Genomic DNA, 25,337 nt, shown 5'->3' with positions numbered 1-25,337 from the left:
CCACCGCCAGTGGGCTGATATCGCCTCAAACCGTGCATCTTGGCGCCTCACAGTTCGGCGGGCAGCAACCTCCTTGAAGAAGACCGCAGAGCCCACCTCACTGACAAAAGACAAAGGAGGAAAAACCCAACACCCAACCCCAACCAACCAATTTTCCCTTGCAACCGCTGCAACCGAATCTGCCTGTCCCACATCGGACTTGTCAGCCACAAACGAGCCTGCAGCTGACGTGGACATTTACCCCCTCCATAAATCTTCGTCCGCGAAGCCAAGCCAAAGAAGAAACATACCCAAGGCACTGATCAGTTCATTGAAGCACTGGCACTATTAGGGCTATTATACCAAAATGGTTGCAATGCGGTTAACATAGTTGAGTTCCTATAAAAGAATGGATATTGATTTATTTGTATCCATCAGAACTCATTTCCTCACTTCAAAATCACTATTATTTTTTATTTTCATTCATCTTCCATTTTCTCTCTATATGTTGGAAGGCAGGAAGGATAAATTAATATTGGATAATGTGAGAATGGCTGATGGCTTGAAAGACAAGTTTGGGCTGGTCTTCATAGTGGAAGACATGACCCATATGCCAAAAATGCAATGGAAGGCGAGAACCTTGAAAAAAAAAGTCATTACTAAAGAAGAAATGCTCTGCAAACTCGAGAGTCTAATGGTAGACAAGGCCCCTGGTATTGATGGAATGCATCCCAGCATACTTAAAGATATGGTGGAAGTTATAGTGGAGGGTTTTGTGATAATTTAACAAAATTGTCTGAACTCTGGGCAGGTACCAGCAGATTGAAAGACAACAAATGTCATGTCACTGCTTATAAAAGGATGTAGACACCAGGCAGGTAACTACAGGCCAATTAGCTTAATGTCCGAGTCAAGAAAATACTTGAAGCTATCGTTAAGAAATAAACAGCGAGATATCCAGATAAAAGATGTTCCATCAGGCAGATGCAACACAGACAGAGGAAGAGCAAGTCTTGTTTGACAAATTTCCTGGAGGATATGATGAGCACAGTGGATAGAAGAGTACAGGTAGATTGTTAAATACTTGGGATTTCCAGAAGGCCTTCAATAAGGTGCTATAGAAAAGGCACCCATAAGATAAGGATACATGGAGTTGGGGATCATGTACTGGCATGGATAAGAGAATTGGTCAACCATTAGAGAATTGGGATAAATGGATGTTTCCTGGGTGGCAATTAGTGCTGAGCGGGGTGCTGCAGGGGTCAGTGTGGGGCCTGTTCAAAGTATATATTAATGATTTGGAAGAGGTGGCAGAGTGTAACATTTGCTGATTACACTAAATTGAGTGGAAAAGTGGATGCAGATACTGCAGAGGGCTATAGATAGGTTAAGTGAATGGGCAAGGATTTGAAGTACCATGTTGGTCAATGCAAGGTCATCCACTCTGCAAGAAAAATAGCAGATCAGATTATTATTTAAATTGCAAAAGATTGCAATATGCTGTTGTGCAAAGGAAATGGGAGTGTTTGTGCACAAATTGCACAAAAGATAGTTTGCAGGTGCAACAGGTAATCAAGGCGGCAAATGGAATGTTGGTCTTCATTGCCAGAGGGATTGAATTTAAGACAGGGAGATTATGCAGCAACTGTATGCAGTACAGCCACACATGGAGTACTGTGCAGATCTGATCTTACTTGAGAAAAGATATACAGGTCTGCCTTTTGATTCCAGAGATGAGGGAGTTAGCCTAAGGAGTGACTGAATTGCCTGGGACTATGCTCACTGGAATTCAAAAGAATGAGAGAGAATCTTATAGAAAGAGGCAAAATTATGAAAGGGATAGAAAAGAAAGTTGTTTCCGCTGCTATATGTGACCAGAACTAGAGGGCATAGCTTCAAGATTCTGGGGAGTAGATTTAGGACAGAGATGAGGGAAAAACTGTTTTTCCAGGTGAGCAATGAATCTGTGGAATTTTCTGTTCAAGGAACACACAGATTTTGGCATAGTATGGAAATCAAGGTTTGTGGAACTGTGTTCATAGCCAGATCAGCCATGCTTACTAAATGGCCGGAGCAAGCTCAATAGACCAGAGAACCTTCTCCTGCTCAGATTTTATGCTATGACTGATAGTTACAGGCATTATTTTGCAACAGTTGGAATACATGTTGTTTAGTCATTGTAGTATCTGTAATGGTTGCATTCTTCTTACTATGCATTGTTGACCTCAACTCTCAATCGTGAGACTAATCAACGTGCACATTTTACCTTGCTTGATGAGGAAATGGGGATGGTAGATATTTATTGAAACTGATAAGATGGGATTGGCAAACCCAGTCATCATTTGAGAGATTGAATGATGTGGAGAAGGGATGAGGAAGGAGAAGGCTGCAGCTAGAAATGGGAAATGAGATTAGAGTTAGATTTAAAAAGGGAGAGCATATAAGGAAGAGCAATGGGAGGTACAAGATAACTAGAATTAGTGAGAGGAATTATAATTTGATAGGAGCAAGCATGGCAAAATACATTCAGACAACATGAGAAAATAGGAGTGCACATGCAGGACTTTCACATCTGCCCTGCCTTTTAATATAATCATAGCTGATCCATCGTGGGACTTCAGATCCTCTTTCAGACCAATTCACCAATCACTTATTTTCATTGATCTATCAAATATTTATCTTTCTCTACTTTAAAAACTGTTCTCCATATCATCCAGCTTGCACTACCTGCTGGGACAAAAGAATTCCAAAGATACACCACCTTCTGAGAGAAGAAATTTCTCAATGCATCAAGTATAAATGACCTTATCTTGCAGTCATGTTCCCTTTTTTGAGATTCTCCCACAGGAAAAAAATCTCAGCATCTACCCTGTCAAGTCCCTTATTCCACCCCCCAACCCCCGCAAAAATTGCAATTTAAATTTTCTTCATAGCTAGGCATTTAAAATCCTGTAAACTCCCAGTAAAGTTTGAAACACTCAGCCGGTTAGACAGCACCTGTGATAAAAGAGCAACTTTTCTGATCAAGGACCCTTTCACAGACTGAGGAACATTAATCTTTTCTCTTTCAACAGATGCTGTCTGACCTGCCAAGTGTTTCAACCATTTATTGTTTTTATTTCAAATTTCCAGCATCCACTGTTTTCTTATTTTCAAATAAAATCCCTTGTTTGCTGGATACAATTGCAAGTATGATTTGGGACTATAACTTGGAATTTTACTCCTGATTTTACATGGAGACCACTGCTGCGGAAAATGAACTTGACACATTACAAATGAAGAGGCAAAGCAGAGAGAAGATCGACTGCATTTAGCATTTCTTGCAGCAACACTGAACATCAAAAGGGGAGAAGTGGTCCAAAGCAAAACCATTCATATTATAGTCATGGGGTTCATATAACACAATAACAAGACCTTCAGCCCACCATGCTCATGTCAACCATGAAGTAGCCATTCATACTAATCCCATTAACCAGCATTTGGCCTCTAACCTTTTAAGCTGTGGTAAAAGACAATAGGTGCAGGAGTAGGCCATTCAGTCCCTAGAGCTAGCACCGCCATTTACTGTGATCATGGCTGATCATCCACAATCAGTACCCCGTACATGCCTTCTCCCCATATCCCTTTAAGAGCTCTATCTAACTCTTTCTTGAAAGTATCCAGAGAATTGGCCTCCACTGGTTTCTGAGGAGGAGCATTCCACAAATAGTTAAAGTTCTCTTCTAAGAAGCTACCTGTCTCTTCCACACTGTACAGGTAGTGCATTACAGATTCAAATTAATCTCGTGAAAAATTCTTCCTCAAATTCCTTCCAATTCTCTTACCAAGCATCTTAAACCTATGCACCTTGATGAAAGGAAATAAAAATTGTGTCAGTGTCAAGTGTGACTCCAACTTCCATAAATAAGAGCATGAAGGCCAAAAAGATATTTCTGCATCCATCAAATGTGGATAAATTGGTCCTTTGAAATAGCCTAGAATGCCACTAAATTGTATCAAACCCTATCAGGTAATCATGGACAACTCTCACCATCATCTTCTCAGGACCACCAACATTCAAGAATTATAAACAGAGGATGCAGTTACCATACAGCAGAACTTCTATCTATGTTGGGCCATTAGGAATTCCTAAGAACAAAGAGAATGATTCACCACAGTCTGCATATCTGCCCTTTCAGCCATGGATAACAACTTATGCCTTTTGAGGCTTTTCAAGAGGCAAGCTGAGTGTTCTCCAACTGCAAAAAATGCCAAGATTCCCCCTTTTCACATTTGGAGAAGTGATACTTACCCTTCTCGCTCAATGTGAGGGAGGTACTTTGATGAGTTTTGTAAATGCTTTCGATGAAACGAGGTGGTGAAATCTAATTTCTCTGGTTGCAGATCCCATGTTGCTCCACTGCAAGAGAAAACCCGCAAACATTATAACCTACTGGGACAGTACCGTACATAAATGGAGAACATGTGAAATGCCCCAGATATGGGTGGGAAAGGACTGAACCAATGGGGATCTCTGAAGCAGACCAGTGTCAGGCAGTCTATAAACTTGTCTCTGGATCCAAGGAACTAGCCTTGACACGAGAAATTCTATCATTCACTTTGCTTTTCAGAGAAATAGATTAGTACCAAATGACCCCTCCGTCCCAGAAATATGTGAAATGAAGTAGGAGCTGAAGTGAATTTGAGCCCCTACGAAGTAGGGCAAGATGCAGAAAGTTATGATGAGGAATAAAGAAATGACTAAGATTTTAAATAAATATTTTTGCTTCTCTCTCCCTTGTTGTAAGTATATACAGACTTCGCAGGTAACCAAGGAAATAATGAGTGTGCAATCATAAAGCAATCGACATTAATCAAGAAAAAGTGTTGGAGAAAATGGCCTACATTCTCGGGCTCTAAGGAGGCTGAAGAGATACCAGATACATCTGTGATAATCTTCCAAATCTTGGTAGAAGGAAAGCTGGAAGGCTAGAAATGTAACAGTTCTATTCAAGCAAGAGAGAGAGAGAAAATAAAAAGAGACCAGATAGATTGACATCAATTGTCATGAAAATGCCAGAATCTAATGAAAATATTCACTGTCAAGAGCATTTGAAGGACACCATAATTAGAGGGAACTGGTTTTCCCAAAAGGGAAATCAGGTTTGACGAAATTTTGACATTTTTTGAGGATGTAGCCCACAAATTTGAAAAGGGATAATCAATGCATTTAGTGAGTTTCGATTTTAAAGCTGCATATCAGATAGGTTTTCTCCAGGTGCTTCAGTTTCCTCCCATTCTCCAAAATGTATGGGATTGATGGGTTAATTGGGTGTAATTATGTGGCATGAGATTCATGGACTGGAAGGGCCTTCCGCTGTACTTAACTAATTAAAATTGTAACACAAACCATCAAATCACAGATTTGCAACTATTAGCACAGAGAGAGAAGTGATCAACTAGCAGAAAAATTGGTGATTATTGATATAGCTTCTTCAGGTTGACATGCTTCTAGAAGGGTGCATCAATTTTCAGTGCTGGGCCATGATGTTGCTACAATCTATATGAACTAGTTATATAACGTCCAACTTTGATGGTGAAACAAAGTTAGACAGGAAAGTGACCTGTATTAAATACAAAAACGGTCTGCGATGGAATATAGGCAGATAATAAACAATTGGAAAGTAATATAGGAAAACAGAAGGTCATTCCCAATGATAGGAAGAACAGAAAAAATTATTAGAAAAAACATGTAATGTACTTTTACTGTTATATTTTGATAAACTAGTGAACTGCCTTCTTGAGTAGAAATGGAATTGAATAACTAAAAACTCATCTATGTTGGCAATCTTAGGTTCCTTTTTACCCTTTCCTTTTCTAAATTAACACATAATCCAATAATGAGAAATAGATTGAGAATATGGACACAATTTAGGATTTTTTTGGCTATAATAGTTTCTCTCTTGCCAGTCCTATAATAGATAACCATCTTTTCCAACCTTCTTTGTTAAATTCATCTTTTAAGGAGTGGTATAAATTAGGTATCAAAAGTTATAAAGATCTTTTTATTCAAAAGAATTTTGCTTCTTTTGAACAATTAAAAGCCAAATTTAAAGTTCCTAATAGACATTTTTTAGATATTTACAAGTTAGGTATTTTATTCAGTTTAAGCTTTCTGATTTTCCTCAAATATCAGAAAAAATATTCTTGATTTACTATTTGATTTGCAGTTCTCCCAGCATGGATTAATACCAATTATTTATAATAACATTAAATTTATGAACAGCCTCAATGGCTGGGATTAAAATTAATATTGGGAATGTGATTTGAATATATTATTTTCAGTCCAAGATTGGATTTTCAATCTTAACTTGATTAATGACTCCTCATTTTGTGCACGACATTGTTTGTTACAATATAAGGTGGTGCAAAGGATAACATGTCCAAAGTCAAATGATCTGGTTTTTATGCAGATCTCAATCCACTGTGTGATAAGTGTAAAATCTTTGAAACTTCATTGATTCATATGTTCCAGGAGTCCCCTAATTTAGAAATATTTTGCAAACTTTATCAATGATTCTAAAGATCAAATTAGAATCATGCCCTTTCATTGCTTTGTTCGGTTTTTCTTGAGAAGAGGATGTATTTCTTGACTTTAAACCAAGAGAGAATTTTAGCTTTTACCTCATTGATAGCTAGACAAGCAATTTTAATGAAATGGAAGGATCACTCTCCACCTATTCTGCCCAGTGGTTACATAATGTTATGTCCTATTTAAGCTCGGAGAAAAAGAGATACAACATTAAAGATATAAAGTTTCAATTTGACAAGATCTGGGGCCCATTCATACATTACTATCATTATTGGAAGATTTAAGAAGTTTGGATGTTCCAGAGACACTCTGTCTGGTGTCTGAAGGTCACTATACAATGCATATCTTTACAATTTTACAAGTTAATCTTGGTTAGAGGGAGGGGGTTAGATTAGTCAGAGGATTTTTTATTTTTTAGATTAATTAGTTAAACATGGGTTTAAATATGATTTATCATGAAAATTTCATTTACTGGCGAGTTGGGGTGGGAGAGAATCTGGTGAGTAAACAGTGATTTTTGGGGACTTTAAAAAAGGTGCGGAAGGCAAAGAGTTAAGCCAAATTAGGGATGATTGGGAGAGTTAGTAATTGGGTAATTGAGTTAATTGGCAGGGACCAATAAAAGAAAGAGTAGCAGAAGGAGCAACCAGCATGGAGTGGGACAGTGTAGCTCTGGTTAGCAGAGGCTGAAAAAGAACTAGCTAACTTGCTACCAGAGAGGTAAAACCAGGTGAGGTAGTTTAAATCCTTTAATTAGATCACAGGGTCAGCTAGGGCAGTGGGGCACTCCAGTTGTGGGGCAGCATACTTGTCCCTGATGACTACACCTGCAGAAAGTGCATTCAGCTGCAACTCCTTACAACCCACATAAGGGAACTGGAGCAGGTGTTTGATAAATTATAGATCTTGAGGAAGGCTGAGGTAGTGGCAGATAGGAATGTCAAGTAGGCGGTTACCCCTGGGTGATTGTCAGGAGAGGGAAGATGAAGTCAATGCAGAGTCGATAGGTCCCTGTGAGGATTAAAGGAAAGGTCAGAAAATATAGGGAGCCTTAGTTTATTTTTAAGGGATTTTGGTTTGGAGGAAGAGGGATGTGTACAGCAGGGAATAAATGAAGTGCTTGAGGAATATAAAGTCTGAAAAAAAAAGAAAAAAAAAATCCAAGAAAAAAAATTAGAAAGGCTGAAAGGAGATAAGCGGTTGCTTTGGCAGGCAAGGTTTAAAAAAAAATCCAAAGGGTTTCTACAGGTACATTAAAAATAAAAGAATAGTGAGGGATAAAATTGGGCCCCTTGAGGATCAGAGGGGTAGGCTATATGAGGAGTCAGATGGGAGAAATTTTAAATGATTTCTTCAGTATTCACTAACTAAAGGAATATTGAGTTGGGTGAAGTGAGGAATATTAGTAGTGAGGTCATGGAAAATGTACAGATTAATGAGGAGGTAGTTCTGGCTATTTTAAAGAGAATAAAGGTGGATAAATCTCTGACAAAATATTCCCTAGCACCTTGAAGGTTAATGTAGAAATAGCAGGGGCTCTGACAGAAATATTCATTAGCCATGGGGGAGGTGCCAGAGGATTTGAGGGTAGGTCATGCTGTTCCACTGCTTTTAAAAGGCTCTAAAAGTAAGCCAGCTAATTATAGGCCTGTGAATCTGATGTTGGTGTTGGGTAGACTAACGAAGAGTGCTCTTGGGGATGGAATATACAATTATTTGGATAGAGAGGGGCTGATTAGGAGTAGTCAACATGGTCTTGTTTGTGGTAGATCAAATCTTATAGAATTTTGTGAGGAGGTTATGAAGAAGGTTGAAGAGAAGGCTGTGGATGTTGTCTATATGGTCTTTGCTAAGGCCTTTGACAAGATTCTGTATAAGAGGTTGGTTAGGAAGGTTCAGTCATTAAGTATTAATGTTGAAGTAGTGAACTGGATTCAACAATAGTTGGATGGGAGATGTCAGTAAATTGTTTAACTAGGCCAGAGGCTAGTAGAATTCCACAGGGATCAGTACTGGGTCTATTGTTGTTTGTCATGTATATTAATGATCTGGATGATATGGTGGTAAATTGGATTAATAAGTCTGCAGATGATACAAAGATTGGTGGTGTTGTGGACAGTGAGGAAGGTTTTCAAAGCTTGCAGTGGGCTATAGGCCACTTAGAAGAACGGGCTGAAAGATAGCAGATGAAGTTTAATACTGATAAGTGTGAGGTGCTACATTTTGGTAGGAATAATTAACAAAGATCATGTATGTTAAATGGTAAACAATTGAGCAGTGCAGTAGAACAAAGGGATTTAGGAATTCTGGTACACAATTCCCTGAAAGTGGAGTCACAGGTAGATAGGGTATTGAAGAAAGCTTTCGGTATGTTGTCCTTCATAAATCAGTATTGAATTCAGGGGTTGGTATGTCATGTTGAAGTTGTAGAGGGCAGAGTTAAGGCCAAATCTGGAACTGTGTGGTGCTTTGGTTGCCAAATTATCGGAAGGACATCAACAAAATAGAGTGAGTGCAGTGAAGATTTACAAGAATATTGTCTGGGTTTCAGGGTTTGGCCTTCAGGGAAAGGTTAAACAGGCTTGGACTTTACTCCCTGGAGCATAGAAGATTGAGGGATTGATTATATGATAGAGGTATTTAAAATTATTAAGGAAAAGAGTCAATGTGGATAGGCTTTTTCCATTGAGAGTGGGAAGATTCAAACGAGAGGGCATGGATTGAGATTGAAGCGGGAAAAGTATAAGGGAAACATGAGGGGGAATTTCTTCATTCAGAGGGTAGGGGGAATTTCTTCATTCAGAGGGTAGGGGGAATTTCTTCATTCAGAGGGTAGGGGGAATTTCTTCATTCAGAGGGTAGGGGGAATTTCTTCATTCAGAGGGTAGGGGGAATTTCTTCATTCAGAGGGTAGGGGGAATTTCTTCATTCAGAGGGTAGGGGGAATTTCTTCATTCAGAGGGTAGGGGGAATTTCTTCATTCAGAGGGTAGGGGGAATTTCTTCATTCAGAGGGTAGGGGGAATTTCTTCATTCAGAGGGTAGGGGGAATTTCTTCATTCAGAGGGTAGGGGGAATTTCTTCATTCAGAGGGTAGGGGGAATTTCTTCATTCAGAGGGTAGGGGGAATTTCTTCATTCAGAGGGTAGGGGGAATTTCTTCATTCAGAGGGTAGGGGGAATTTCTTCATTCAGAGGGTAGGGGGAATTTCTTCATTCAGAGGGTAGGGGGAATTTCTTCATTCAGAGGGTAGGGGGAATTTCTTCATTCAGAGGGTAGGGGGAATATGGTGTGAACTTCTGGCAAAAGTGATAGATGAGGGCTAGATTTTAATACTTAAGGAAAGGTTGGATAGATATATGGATGAGAGTGGTATAGAAGGTTATGGGGTGGGTGCATGTCATTGGGACTAAGTGGCAGAATGTGTTCAGCATAGGCTAGAAGGGACAAAGTGGCCAGTTTCTGTGCTGTAAATGTGAAATGGTTATATATCATTATTAAGAAAGAATTTACCCTTTGTTGATGTAAAGGGATTATTTAATTTAGTCTTATCTATTTTCTATCCAAAATTATGCTGGGATATATTATGAGAAAGGGATAAACTTAAATGCCATATTTATAGAATTTGATGTCTTGAATATATAATATAATATATATAACAATTACAGCACGGAAACAGGCCATTAGGCCCTTCTAGTCCGCACCGAACCAAACACCCCTTTCTAGTCCCACCTCCCTGCACAATGCCCATAACTCTCCATCTTCTTCTCATCCATATACCTGTCCAACCTTTTCTTAAATAATACAATTGACTATTTCTCCCGGAAGATCATTCCACACGGCTACCACTCTCTGAGTAAAGAAGTTCCCCCTCATGTTACCTCTAAACCTCTGCCCCTTAATTCTTAACTCATGTCCTCTTGTTTTAATCTTTCCTCCTTTTAACGGAAATAGTCTATCCACATCGATTCTGTCTATCCCTTTCATAATCTTAAATATTTTTATCAAATCCCCTCTCAACCTTCTACGCTCCAAAGAATAAAGAACCAATCTGTCCAATCTCTCCCCATACTCCAGATGCTTAAACCCAGGCAACATTCTGGTAAACCTTCTCTGCACTCTCTCCACTCTGTTTATATCCTTCCTATAATTAGGCGACCAGAACTGCACACAGAACTCCAAATTAGGCCGCACCAACGTCTTATACAATCTCAACATTACCTCCCAACTCCTATATTCCATGCAATGATTGATAAAGGCCAGCATACTAAAAGCCTTCTTCACCACCCTATTCACGTGAGTTTCTACCTTCAGGGAACGATGTACCGTTACTCCTAAATCTTTCTGCTCTTCTGTATTCATCAATGCTCTCCCATTTACCACGTATGTCCTATTCTGATTCTTCTTACCAAAATGAAGCACTTCACACTTATCAGCATTAAATTCCATCTGCCATTTTTCAGCCCACTTTTCTAAGCAGCCCAAATCCCTCTGCAATCCTTGAAAACCTTCTTCATTATCCACTATTCCACCTATCTTAGTATCGACTGCATATTTACTAATCCAATTCACCACCCCATCATCTAGATCATTAATGTATATAACGAACAACAATGGGCCCAATACAGATCCTTGAGGCACACCACTGGTCACCGGCCTCCAACCTGACAGACAATTATCCACTACCACTCTCTGGCCTCTCCCTTTCAGCCAATGTTCAATCCATTTGACTATCTTAAAATTTATACCTAAAGACTGCACCTTCCTAACTAACCTTCCATGTGGTACCTTATCGAAGGCCTTACTGAAGTCCATATAGACAACATCCACTGCGCTACCCTCATCCACATTCCTAGTCACCTCTTCAAAAAATTCAATCAGATTGGTCAAACATGACCTTCCTCCCACAAATCCATGTTGAGTGCTCCTGATCAGACCCTGTCTATCCAGATGTTTATAAGTACTATCTCTAAGAATTTTCTCCATTAATTTACCTACCACAGACGTCAAACTTACAGGCCGATAGTTGCCAGGCTTCCTCCTTGAACCCTTTTTAAATAACGGAACCACATGCGCAATGCGCCAATCCTCCGGCACTATCCCCATATCTAATGACATTTGGAAAATTACCGCCAGAGCCTCTGCTATTTCCTCCCTCACTTCTCTCAATGTCCTGGGGAAGATCCCGTCTGGTCCCGAGACTTATCCACCTTTATATTCTTCAAAAGCCCTAAAACTACACCTTTTGTAATCTCTATATTCCCCATATTTACCCAATTTGCTTTTTTTATCTCACATCTCCCAATATCCTTCTCCTTAGTGAATACCGAAGAAAAGAAACTGTTCAATATCTCCCCCATTTCTCTAGGCTCCACACACAGTTTTCCGCTCTGATTTTCTAAGGGACCAATTTTGTATCTAGCTTTCCTCTTACCATTAACATATTTGTAGAACTCTTTTGGATTAGTTTTCACCCTGCTTGCCATAGTTTTCTCGTGCCTTCTTTTAGCTTTCCTAATTCCTCTCTTAAGATTCCTCTTACATTCAATGTATCTTTCAAACATCTCCTTAACTCCATGCTTCTTATATCTAATGTACGCCTCCCTTTTTCTTCGAACCAAGTTTCCAATATTCCTTGAAAACCACGGCTCTCTCAAACCTTTTGCCCCTCCTTTTAACCTAACAGGAACATAAAGCTTTTGCACTCTCAAAAGCTGATCTTTAAAAGACTTCCATCTCTCTACTACATCCTGCCCATAAAACAAATTGTCCCAATGCACACCCTGCAAGTCCTTTCGCATCTCCTCAAATCTAGCTTTTCCCCAATCAAAAACCTCAATCCTTGGCCCTGATTTCTCTCTTTCCATAATGACATTGAAGCTGATGGCATTATGATCACTGGACCCGAAGTGCTCGCCAACACTAACCTCCGTCACTTGACCCATCCCATTTACCAACAGTAGATCTAACACTGCTCCTTCTCTGGTCGGCACCTCTACATATTGTTGTAAAAAACTATCTTGCACACATTTCACAAACTCTAACCCATCCAGTCCTTTCACAGAATGTGTTTCCCAATCTATATGTGGAAAATTAAAATCTCCCATAATTACAACCCTGTGCTTATCACAAATATCTACTATCTCCCTACAGATTTGCTCCTCTAGGTCTCGGTCCCCTCCGGGTAGTCTATAATACACCCCTACAAGTGTAACCTCTCCTTTCCTACTCCTCAGTTCCACCCAAATAGCCTCCGTGGATGTGCCCTCTAATCTATCCTTCCTAGGCACCGCTGTAATATTTTCCCTGACAAGCAATGCAACCCCACCTCCTCTTGCCCCTCCGACTCTATCACACCTAAAACAACGAAACCCAGGGATATTCAGTTGCCAATCACATCCCTCCTGCAACCATGTCTCACTAATCGCTACCACATCATACTTCCAAGTATCAATCCATACCTTCAGCTCATCCACCTTTTTTACAATACTCCTGGCATTAAAATATATGAATTTCAGGGATTTCCCAATTTTTAATCCCTGTTTTCCCTCATCTTTAAGAACAACATTATTTATTTTTCCTGCCAATTGCCCTTCATCTTCTTCCAGAGCATTTCCCTTCTCTATCACCTGCCCATCCATATTCAAATACTTACTACAAACTTTCTTTTTTTGCATTCTAACCTTCTCCTTACTGCTCTGTACTATTTTGTTCCCTCCCCCCAACCATTCTAGTTTAAAGGATCCAGTCAAATAAACAATTACAGATAGGTTTTTGATTTGCATTATGTTTAATTTGTGATATGTCTATGATATAATCAGTTTCTAATTAGATGATTTTGTATGTAGGATTTGTATATTAAATTCAAATATTTTTAAAAAGAAAAAAATTCATTGGCGTATAAAGGTATCTTGAAGTGTTAGCTCAGGAAACACAAAACATTCAGGAAGGCAAATTGTATATCCATGAAGATGGAATGCAAAAAATAATTTCAAGCTTTAAAAAAAAAACTTGATGAACAAGCCTAATTAGTACTTAGAAAGGCTGATCTGTATTTGCTTTTTGTCAGAAATGTTTTAATAAAACTGTACAGGGCTTAGTGTAGTCCATACCTGGAATGGTGCATTTTAATACCTAGAGCCAAAAAGGGCATTTATCCTGGGACATGTGAACAGAGGATTTCCTAAATTTTAGGAATCAATGAGAGGAAATCAAAAAGTCTCGATCTATTGAATTTTAGAAGAATGAAAGACTGTTATTCAGAGCACACTGTTTTCAAAGAGAAAAATGAAAGTTTAGATTGTTTCCTCTTGGTGAAAAGTCCAGAATGCATAACCATAGGATAAGGGTTATGATTTAAGAGAAACAGTTTAAATTTTAATTTAGGTGTGCAGCACTGTTACAAGCTCTTCTGGTCCATGAGCCTGTACTGACCAATTACACCCAATTGACCTACAATCCCAGTACATTTTTGAAGGTGGAAGGAAACTGGAGTACCCGAAGGAAACCCATGCAGATACAGGGAGCATGTACAAGCTCCTTAATAGATAATGCTGGATTCTGGCTAACCATGTGAATATTTGGAATTTTCAATTGCAGTGTGGCTCTTCAGTCACAGAGTAAGACTAAAATCTTTGGATATTAAAGGAACAGAAAGTAAGTGGATAGAGAAGGAATATGGGTAAGGCAATCGGCTCCCCTTGCTTCTTGTCCTGCATTTCAACATTCCTTCATATGTAACACACGTCATTATGTTTCAATCTGCTTTTTTTTAAAAAAAAACCATCTCATTGAGTCCCCACAGCATGCTGAAAAGATAGATGTCATGCTTCCAGGATAGCCCTCTGCACACCTGCAAGACTGGTGACAAGTTTTATTATACACAGTCATTATTTTTCAGACCTGTCCATAACTATTATCCCACCACACTTATTTCACAAAGCATTTAAAAAGCTTTAAACAGTAAAAGCAATGAACAAAAATAATAATAAGCCGCAGTTCATGAGCAGAAGATAAAGAAGAGCATTTGTTACGCTTACTTTTCTCATTACTTGGTTTCATATAACATGAACAGAAGAGTATTTTAAAAATAAATAATAAACTTTATGAACATGATACCAATATTCAATCTATTTCTTATATCACATTATTTCTAAAGGATCAGGGGACCATTATTGTGAACTGAAGTTATTTTAAGAACTAGCTAACCGAGAAAGCAATAGGTTCCCTGGGATTTCTGTACACATTAAATTAAATCTTTTTTTTAAATTTAGACATACCATACCACAAGCCCATGTCCCCCAAATACACCAATTAACATACAATCCTGTACGTTTGAGGGTGGGAGGAAACTGGAGCATCCCAGGTAGACATGGGAAAAATGAAAAAGCTCTTTGCAGACAGCGCCGGATTTGAACACACTTCTGGCTCTATAATAACATTGTGCTAACCACTACACTAATGGGCTGGCCATTTTTACATTTTTTTTAAAAACTTTTATTTAAATTAGAATGCAGGAAGTCACAGCAATGTCCACCATGTTAAATGAAAATCAAACTTTGTAAATTTCTTTAAAATTTAAAAATTTCATTCAGTATTGATATATACTTTTGTTACATTTAGTTTCTCTTGCTCCATTTATCATTTATAATCTTCCTCCCAAATCTACCATTACATAAAGAAAATGTATTTCCATGATTATAAATATCAGTACTTGCCCACTGCTTATCAACCTTTAATTTGCAATGTATCCATCAATCAAAAATCTTCATTGCATATCCCACAACAAAAAAAGGTCTGCACACAAATGTCTATTGCAGTAACTAAGCCACACAAGGCTATGAATTGTTGAAGAACGGACAAGAAAAGGAAGGTTAAGTAACATTACAGTTCCCCAATAACCTGAAGGAAAGTGGGTCACTGTGAAGTACTGCAAGTTGCAGGAAAACAGGACAGAGCCACTTAAAAGCATTGAAATGAAAAAAGCACGTACCTGATCTTTTCAAAAGAGTTAACTGCCCAAATATCAGTTCCCAGAATATCATAGGACATCTCTTGGTTACAGATCTAGAAAAAGAGAAACGTTCACAGAATCAGCATTGGTACATGAGAGATTTAACTCTGAATGATTGTGGCAAATATGATGCAACCCTAAATTGTGAGATTTCATGAGGTAGTGATAAAATGTCAGAAATTCATGGAATTCACCACTCCACAGACATGATCATATAACCTAGGCTGACTGACATAGATGTGAGAAAATGTGAAGCTATGAATACCAACATTTTCAAACTAAAAATCTATAGATTTCTGCCTTGTGTAGTTCTTAAGAGATATGGAACAAAAGCAAATGCCAAATAGGATGTCAAAGTTGGAGTATTTCATTGTGTGCGAATCCTATGATGAGAATTATGGTAAAGCTTCATTTAATCTCCAATAGGAGGTGCAGTAGGATCCCTCTTTATGTAATTGCACCTAGTTACATTTTGTAAAACTGTAAGAACCATCTTAACCTGAATTCAAGCAACTGGCAACTGCAAGCAACTGGTTAAACAAAAGCAGAAAATGAATAGTTTAAAAAAAAGTACTACAAGTTCCAGCAAATCGGCTGCTGAATGTCTTGACATCACGACGCGGTGACATCATTGGGGCACGTGATGTGGGTTTTAAAAAAGGTTGTGTGTATCTGTAAACAGTTTTGTTTGAACTTCCACTCAACTGAACTTGTTACTCTCTCCTCACAACACGAGTGGGTTCAATTGGTTACCTCAACAGGCCTAAAACGAAATTTTGGACCAATGACCAGTATCCTTAAAACTGCCAGTCTTCTGGACGTCGCAACCCGAGAGGCTGAGGAAGATCCAGTTGATAGAAACTTGCCCCCTCAGGGTTCTCCAGAGGATAACCTCTTTCTTTCATGTCACCACAGAATGCCTTTTTGTTTTTTCTATTTCAAGTGAAATATTAGACATCCAGTCCTCTCTTCTTGTATCAACCACAAGGGCTTTGACCAGGCTGAACTAAGCACTCACAACCTGTCTTCCAAATAGGGTTTTCCACAAGCTTGTCAGCTTGTCCTGTTCCAGTCCCAGTTGCTGCTGCTGACTGAAAAACTATCAAACTGATCTCTGTGTGTGTCTTTCTCTCTCTCACACACAAAGAAAGCCGGTTTGACTCTCTCTGCTTGAAAAACCACATGACCCTCTTAGAATAGCACATTCCCCTCCAGACAATTTACGGCTCCGACAAGTTCTTTCATCTGTTGTCCTTTTGTAAACAATCCATTAGTAAAGTCTCTTGGGCACTCTCCAAAGCTTCTGCAAATGTTCTGGGGCCAATATATCTAGCATTAGCAGAGCTCCAGTATTTTATATAAGATCTGTTTTAAAGTATTTATACTTTAAACTAAAAACTATTTACACTAAAAACAATGCCCCAATTTTTCTCCCAAAAACATATCTATATTCTGTCATAGTTATGAGCCCAGAGGACCCCAAAATCTAGCAGCAATAATATTCACCAAGACAAATGGTTACTTAAATAAAGGTTGCTTTTAATTATCTTTAAACATGAAAACATAATCACACTTTTAACTTATCACTATTAACTTAACTAACCTAGCTTAATTCCTTTCTAATTCTAAGTGCACGTATATGTAATGTGTGTGCAAGTTTAGAAAAGTTTTTTTGATTCACAGTCCAATCTCACTTCTCATTCTTCCAAGTTTACTGGTTGCAGGCAATTCTTATACTGTGCACAGAATTTAACATTTATGAAGTTCACCAGGCTTTGGTGCTTGAAAGGTAAAGGTTACTGCTCAGGAAGGTTCTTGTCAGTTTTCAGAGAGAGATTTGTTGCTCATTGGACACAAACTGATTCCTTCCGATGAGCTACTTCAGTGTCTTGCTGAAGAAACTTGCCCCAGCAGGGTTTTCCAGATTATAACCTTTTTTTTTTAGGTTACCACAGAGTTCATTTTTGTTTCTCTTACTTCAAGTAAAATATTAGGCAGCCAGTCCTCTCCTCTTGTATGAACCACAAGGGCTTTGACCAGCCTGAACTAAACACTCATGACCCGTCTTCCAAATGTTTTTTTTCCCCACAAGCTTGCCAACTTGTCCTTATCCAGTCCCAGCTGTAAAACTGCAGAACTGATCTCCCTCTCTCTGAGAAAACCCTGTTTGACTCCCTCTCTGCTTGCAAAGAAACCACATGACCCTCTTAGAAAAGCAAACAGCACTCCCAGACAGCCTGCGGCTCTGAACCTACTCCTCCGAGTTCTTTCATCTGTTGTTTTTCAAAACAACAACCATTAGTGAAATCTCTTGGGCACTCCCCAAAGATTTTGCAAAGGCTCTTGGAGCCGGCCTGTCTAGCTTGAGCAGAGCTCCAATATTTTAAATGAGATCTGTTTTGAAATGTTTGTATGCGATTTACACCAAAAAACCTACCCTAATTTATCTCCTTTAAAACATATCTATAATCTGTCACAATGCTGAGAGGAAACCAGAGCCCCTGGGGAAAATCCTCACTGGCAGACACAGGGACAACGTATAAACTCTTTACAGACAGCACAGAATTCGAACCCAAGTCCCGATAACTGGTGTTGTAACAGCATTATACTAACCACTATGCCACCCATGCCACATCGATGAGGAAATGGATTTTCATTTGGCAAACTGTGAGGATCTGGAACTCAGCCTAAAAGGAAGGTGGAAACAGAAATACTTCCCCCATTAAAAATAACCTGGATGAACACCAAGTCCCAGAACCTGCAAGATTATGGACCAAGATCTAGGAAACAGGATCAAAGTAATGCAAGATTTTGATTAGCAAGGTCATGATGGTCTTTTATTTAAAATGCTTTAAAATATTTTTAAGAATGTACCAAAATAAAACTTTTCTCACCTACCAACTATTTAGCCCCCAAGACCATCTGGTAGCAATAAAATGGTGCCATAATGGAAGGCCAATATAAATTGATGGAAATTAATTCCACCAAACTCAGATACAGTAAAAGTTAAATCCCTCCACCCTACTCAATTGCTTCCTCATTAAAACTTAGTGAAAACATAACTTCTCATGCAAGGTCAGCTTAAAACCTTTTTGATCTTTGGAAATATTGGTACTATCCAAAATAAGCCTTGTTCAATTCCTCAAATAACTAATGATATCAGCTGGAGCTAGAGATTACTCTGATCCACAAGTCAGTTAGTTTATGGCTGAAATTATAGTTGGCCAAGGCATAACAATACAGATGTTGTGAAGTGCTTACGTTATGTGTTTGAACAAAATCACAAAGAAATGGCAGACTTCTCAGACAAACAAATGAAACTAAGCCACAACAAATTTGACACACAAAAGAGAATATTTGAAATCTGCAAGCCACAGATAAGGCTAGAAAAACTGTGTTGGTTATAAAAGTGCATTAAAACATTCCTATGAGGTGGTTTGAACTGGTTTTGTGCATGGACCCAAAGGGCAAAATTTTCACTATGTTCTGTCCAACCACAGATTGCATACCTTCAATCAAGTTTTAGGGCAAGCAAAATGAGCCTTGCACACATTCTTCATAGAAGGATCTCTGTGTTTGCATCTGCAATTGTGGAAGAATTCGATTATACCAAGGATTGGAGCAGCTAATTAGATCTTGTGAGAGATGGGAAAATTGATCTAAAATTATGAACATGGAAGAAACTAAAGTTCATCAGTAAAATGGCTGTAACCAGTTCAAACAGGATAAGCTTGGGGCTTAGGATGCAGGAAAGCAGAGTCAGCACGATTAACATAAGAATCTTCTAGTCTTTGTGACAAGACCATAGGACTAAGATAAGGAATGGTAAGGTACAATAGAATGTAGGAAGTTGAGGTAGTCTGGATCAGATAAGGGTCTCCTAGCCCTGAACAGAAGTACCAAGTCATACATTTCTAATTAGCTAACCATACACAGATTTATACATATGAAATTAGCCAACCCTAGATAGAATGAGTCAACTCTGCATATCAAGAGACTGTAGCCCAGAGAATCAGGAAGGTGTGAATAAGGACAATGACATGATGGGGCACCCACAGGATACCCCCTGGTCCTCCAAGTGTACTGAAACTGCACGTAGGCAGGAAGGATTACCTATGCCAAACCCATCCAGGGGGCAGAAGAATGTAAGGGGGAGGGCATTCTGATACTGAAATTGACTGTATAAAAGTTGGGTGAGCCCCAGTATGTGTGTGTATTCCCAGGGTAAGGGGAAGCACCCAACTTTGCATTGTTGTAGTAATAAATGTTCTTTGTTCTCAATTTTTGTCTCGAGCAATTTCTTTAAAGGTACTTTAATTTCTAACAAATGGGGGATCGTCCGGGATCACACTCCCTCCACTGACAGAGTACCCCGACGACGAGAGTAGGTGCACCCCGGCTGATTCAGCTGGACTCACGGGCGACGGGTGGCTGGTCAGTGGAAGAAGCGAGTGATATCCGAGAAGAGGCATTGAGAACAAACGGCGGAAGGAAGCGCGCTAGAGCAGTACTACTAGAACTCGGTAAGAGTATTTTACTTGTTTCTAAGCATGGGAATAACGGGCAGTAAAGAGGAGAGTCCTGACACAGGACGTGACCACCAGATAGCTACGTACAGCCCGCTTGGGTTGATGTTATCTGAGTGGGGCACAGGAAAGACCCGTGGTAAAGAGAAACTGACGATGGTCAGGTATTTTACTTGTTTCTAAGCATGGGAATAACGGGCAGTAAAGAGGAGAGTCCTGACACAGGACGTGACCACCAGATAGCTACGTACAGCCCGCTTGGGTTGATGTTATCTGAGTGGGGCACAGGAAAGACCCGTGGTAAAGAGAAACTGACGATGGTCAGGTATTGTTGTATTGAATGGGTTAAATACCCGGTTAAAGGGAGCTCCGTGTACTGGCCAAAATTCGGATCCGAGGATGAATGGATGTGTGAAGCTTTGAACCTATGGCTCTATCAAAACCAGAAAGACAATGTTGAGAGCAGGGAATATGCAGCCTGCTGGCTCAAGGGATCCATTGAACAGCTGGTTTTGAATGAGAAAGAATTCAGGGATAAGAGAGAGGAGGAACCTTTTGTCCCTGAATCACAGGGTTGGGATGTGTTACATTCCCTCCCTCCACCTTATGTTCCTCCTATGCCGGCTCCTATCTTTCCTTCCCCTCCTATGGCCTACCCTTCTGCACCTTCCCCACCTCCCCCACCACTAGAGAAGAGAGAAGAGAGCAGGAGTGGTATGATAACTTGCTCACAAAGCACTCGATTACCACCTCTGTTGACAGGAGAGAGAGGTAACTTTAATTCAGAACAGCGTGAGACTCTTCAGGAAGAAAGGGCAGAACCCTTTGATTTATTTCCCAGGGAGCAGGAACCCAGACCTAATAAGCCAGAAACCAATTGGATGAGACCACTGCGGGAAGTTCCCATGGGAGAGGGTCTCGGTTTCGTAAATGTGCCCCTGACCAGTACTGAAGTGCGTAACTTTAAGAAAGAACTGAGCTCCCTGATAGAAGATCCCCAGGGATGTGCCGAACAGTTAGACCAATTTTTGGGACCAAATATACAATATGGGGGTCTCGACATAGAATCCCCAGCAGGGGAACAATTGGTACTAACAGGTTTTGTTACCAACTCAGCCCCAGACATTAGGAGAAAATTACAAAAGACAGAAAATTGGCATGAGCAGGGAATAACCCAGCTTCTACAGATCACACAAAAAGCATTTGTCCAGACATCTGAGGATAAGCAGAAAGCAAAGGCTAACATTTTAATGCAAGCAGTTAAAGTAATAGTAGATGAGTAACATGGAAAAGGCAGGGACTGTGTGCCAGCTCCTGAATGTTGGGAGAAGCGTCGGGAGTGGGAGAGTAGAGACCAGAGATAATTTCATAAATCACGACTTCCCACTTCAGTCACTGACCAATATTGATTAAAATTCATGCTAAAAATTAAATGTCATAAATGATCGTTTTTCAATACTGTAGAATTAGCGAATTTAACTACCAGTTAATTCCAATTTATGAAATAAATTGTATTCAAATGTGATTTTGCACAGGGAGTACCTGAGAGTTGTGATGTTATAACATTTGCAGGGAGAAATGTTTGCGCAAATAGGGTGAGTTCTACACGTCTTATTTTAAGTGTATGTAAGATAAAGAAAGGATCTGATGTGTAAAGTGGCTGGATCAGCCAGTTGAAGGGGGAGTGTGCATGTCCCTTTAAGTGCACTGTGGCACTTGAAATTGAGGCTTCAGGCTCTTGTCTTGCAGTTAGAGGTATGGAGCCCTATCAACACATTTAATACATTTCTTCTACACATTCAGCAGTCAAGGTCCGTGAGTTTAAAGATCACCCACCTCTGGAGAATAAAGATACCTCTGGGGATTCCTATGGGGATTCCTATAAGTTTAATCATTCATTTCTCTGGTACATTTTCCTCCGGAGTGAAATTAATGCCTCAGCACAATTTCTCTGTATTGCCGCTGTTATTTAATTCATGATAACTTTCCCCATTCATCAGGTTTATATTTAAATCCGGTAGTGCGGAAGTTACATTGTAAATAATCACGGAGGTAAACCCTGCGCGACTGGATTCAGCTTAATGGAGAAATAAACCTGCGAACTGGTCTATGGTGGTGTGTGAGTACTGCAATAGGTGGAATATGATTTAAATTGGTGGCATCGTTCAGAACAATTGGGCGCATAGGAATAATAGCATTAATTACTCACAGATCTTGTACCTGATACTATTCACTACATCCCGGCTTCAGGACTGGGAAATTGGCATGGTACAGAGAAATTGCCATGGCACCAATATTTCTTGATTCACTAATGACTCCACAAGCTCCAGGATTCATGCAGCTAAACTTTAAGTGCAATATTATAGAAACTAGCCGGTACTTAAATGATTGTGTGTGCAATCAACATTGCAAAAATATGAAAGGTAATACAGGTGCTCTCCTACTTATGATTTTACGTTGACACAATAGCATGACTGTCATTTACTTTCATATAATGTGTTAAAGGTCATCACAAGCATCGTTGATTTTTCCAATAAACTTTGATAATTCCTCTAAGGTGAATTTTTTGTAGCCTCGTTGGTTAATCACATTTTCGGAAAGCTTACAGGGACTGTTGGGAGAGAGCAAGGTAGTGGGATCCGTATGGGGACTGATACAGCGCTGTCGTTAGAGAGTGGGGCAGCGGGATCAGTATTAGGACTGATACAGTGCTGTCAATGTTAGACAAGGTACGTCTCCAATTAAGATTTTTTTTCAACTTATGCTGGGTCTGCTGGAACGCAACCCTATCGTAAATTGAGGAGCACCTGTGATGTTCTTCTATCTAAAGCCAGCTTTAGATAAACTCTTATCAATCTGACAAATCCAGGTCTAAGTCTAATTTTCCTCCACCCTTTGAGCAAGCACTTCCACTGCTGCATCTTACTGATCACCTCCTCACCAATGAATCAGAAGACCATGGTGTATGGCACTCACTGCACAAGCAGTCTGAAAATGTGTACAAGCCTGTTCAACTTCATTTTACAAAATCAACAATCAGTTCCAGGCTCCCCAATGCTCTCTGTGGAGAGAAAATTGCCAGATTTTTACCCTTTTAATGCCCTTGGTTATGTTACATGGATGTAAGGGGGTTGGAGGGTTATGGGCAGGGAGTAGGTAAGTGGAACTAGTTGGAGTTTCATGTAAATCGGTGCGGACTAGAAGGGCCAATATGGCCTGTTTCCGTACTGTTATTGCTATATGGTTATTATATGGAATATGGTTGTGAGCTGTGGCACAAGGCATTTTACTTAAGGCAGAACTAAAGGTTGAATATGTTTCAAGTTCTCTTGCAGAGGCTCTTGTGCTACAATGTCTGTTATGTACTCTAACAAATTGGAGTGTTAGGAATTAAAGTACCTTTAAAGAAATTGCTCGAGACAAAAATTGAGAACAAAGAACATTTATTACAACAACAATGCAAAGTTGGGTGCTTCCCCTTACCCTGGGAATACACACACACACTGGGGCTCACCCAACTTTTATACAGTTGATTTCAGTGTAGGAATACCCTCCCCCTTACATTCTTCTGCCTCCTGCTGGAGAGGTTTGGCATTAGGCAATCCTGCCTGCCTACGTGCAATTTCAGTATACTTGGAGAACCAGGGGGGGGTATCCTGTCGGTGTCCCTTCATGTCATTGTCCTTATTCACACCTTCCTGATTCTCGGGGCTACAGTCTCTTGATATGCAGAGTTGACTCATTCTATCTAGGGTTGGCTAATTTCATATGTATAAATCTGTGTATGGTTAGCTAATTAGAAATGTATGACTTGGTACTTCTGTCCAGGGCTAGGAGACCCTTATCTGATCCAGACTACCTCAACTTCCTACATTCTATTGTACCTTACCATTCCTTATCTTAGTCCTATGGTCTTGTCACAAAGGATAGAAGATTCTTATGTTAATCGTGCTGACTCTGCTTTCCTGCATCCTAAGCCCCAAACTTATCCTGTTTGAACTGGTTACAGCCATTTTACTGATGAACTTCAGTTTCTTCCATGTTCATAATTTTAGGTCAATTTTCCCATCTCTCACAATCCTCACTTTTCTTTTAGATCAGTAATACTGATCTTTCACCATGATCAGTGTTACTGATCTTTGGTTACTAGTGTCAGTGTGACTGATCCCCCCCCCCCCCCCCCCCCCCACTTTCCTCACTTTTCTTTTAGATCAGTAACACTGATCTTTCAAGTGTAAGGTGTAGTTTTACCCAGCTGGTCAATAACCGAATTGTAATGTCTGTGTAAAGTCTTTAGGTAGGGGAGCACCATGAAGGTCAGGGGAGTGAGTCCAGCTGCTTATTAGGGTTTGGAGTATCAGGCTCCAGTTCTCAGTAAAAAGTCTAGTCCATCCCATACGTTGAAATATTGAAGCAGTGTCTTTGAAGCACACGACCTTTGTAAGTGTTGTCCCGACGAAGTCTGTGAGAAGCGCTGCCTTCAGCAGCGAACGAGTAGCAGTCTATGAGAAGCGCTGCCTTCAGCAGCGAACGAGTCGCAGTCTATGAGAAGCGCTGCCTTCAGCAGCGAACGAGTAGCAGTAGTCAGGCGGTTCCGTTTGATTGTGGCTAGTATCTGATGTCCTCTTCAGCCCCGAACCCTAGGGCCACCGATCTCCGAAGGCTGTTTGGAGCCTGATATTAAAGTGTCAAGCAGCTCACGTTGTTGGAAACTGGTGCTCCCTTTCATGGGGTGATGAAAAGAGACCAAGCTGGGGGGGGGATTGTTTCTTGTGATTTAACTGTGTGTTGCAGCTTGTCTGCTAACATTAGCATATGTGTCAACTCTCTCTCTCTCTGCTACATGTACAATCCTGACTACCATTCTGTCTGTCTTTGTCCCACCATGTCCTTTGTGAGGATTTTGACACCCTGCACTCTACTTCGCTCCTTTCCACGTTATATAACCACCAGATGAGCAGCAGCTCCCTGAAAACAGGTGTTCCCCTTCAGGGATGATCAGAGAGAGAGAGCCAGGTGGGGGATTATGTGTCTCGTGGTTGTGTGAAGTGTCTGTTTGTTTTGCGGTTAGCTTGTTAGTTTCCCCCTTTGTGTGAAATGTACATTGTTTGTTTTGCGGTTAGTCTGTGTACACAGGTGCCTCACTGTGTGACTGCCTATCCCCACTGTGTTTCCCTGATCCGTATTCTAAATACCTTGCCTCTATGCCCTCTCTAGCCTGTAAAACAGTACAATCTGTAACCTCTGCT

The 25,337-nt window shown here is 40.0% G+C and overlaps 1 protein-coding gene across 9 annotated transcripts in view; it reads right to left on the bottom strand.

Annotated features, from left to right (window-relative positions):
- The window catches only part of ctif (CBP80/20-dependent translation initiation factor), a 316,523-nt gene that overhangs the window by 161,024 nt on the left and 130,162 nt on the right, over window positions 1-25,337 (bottom strand). For 8 of the 9 annotated variants that reach the window (XR_011353333.1, XM_069923856.1, XM_069923855.1 and 5 more), the window contains 2 exons: window positions 15,542-15,615; window positions 4,271-4,378 (listed from right to left, as the gene is read on the bottom strand). Coding sequence is in view for 8 of the 9 variants with exons in the window: in XM_069923856.1 (XP_069779957.1) it covers window positions 4,271-4,378; window positions 15,542-15,615 (182 nt within the window). In the remaining variant the exon portion in view is untranslated. The remainder of the gene's footprint in view (window positions 1-4,270; window positions 4,379-15,541; window positions 15,616-25,337) is intronic. The other variant, XM_069923862.1, reaches the window with a different exon arrangement.

Source organism: Narcine bancroftii, chromosome 3 (assembly GCF_036971445.1).
Source record: "Narcine bancroftii isolate sNarBan1 chromosome 3, sNarBan1.hap1, whole genome shotgun sequence".
Classification (NCBI taxonomy): Eukaryota; Metazoa; Chordata; class Chondrichthyes; order Torpediniformes; family Narcinidae; genus Narcine; species Narcine bancroftii.
Note: the sequence above shows the minus strand (reverse complement) of the source record. Positions and strands in the feature narration are given on the sequence as shown.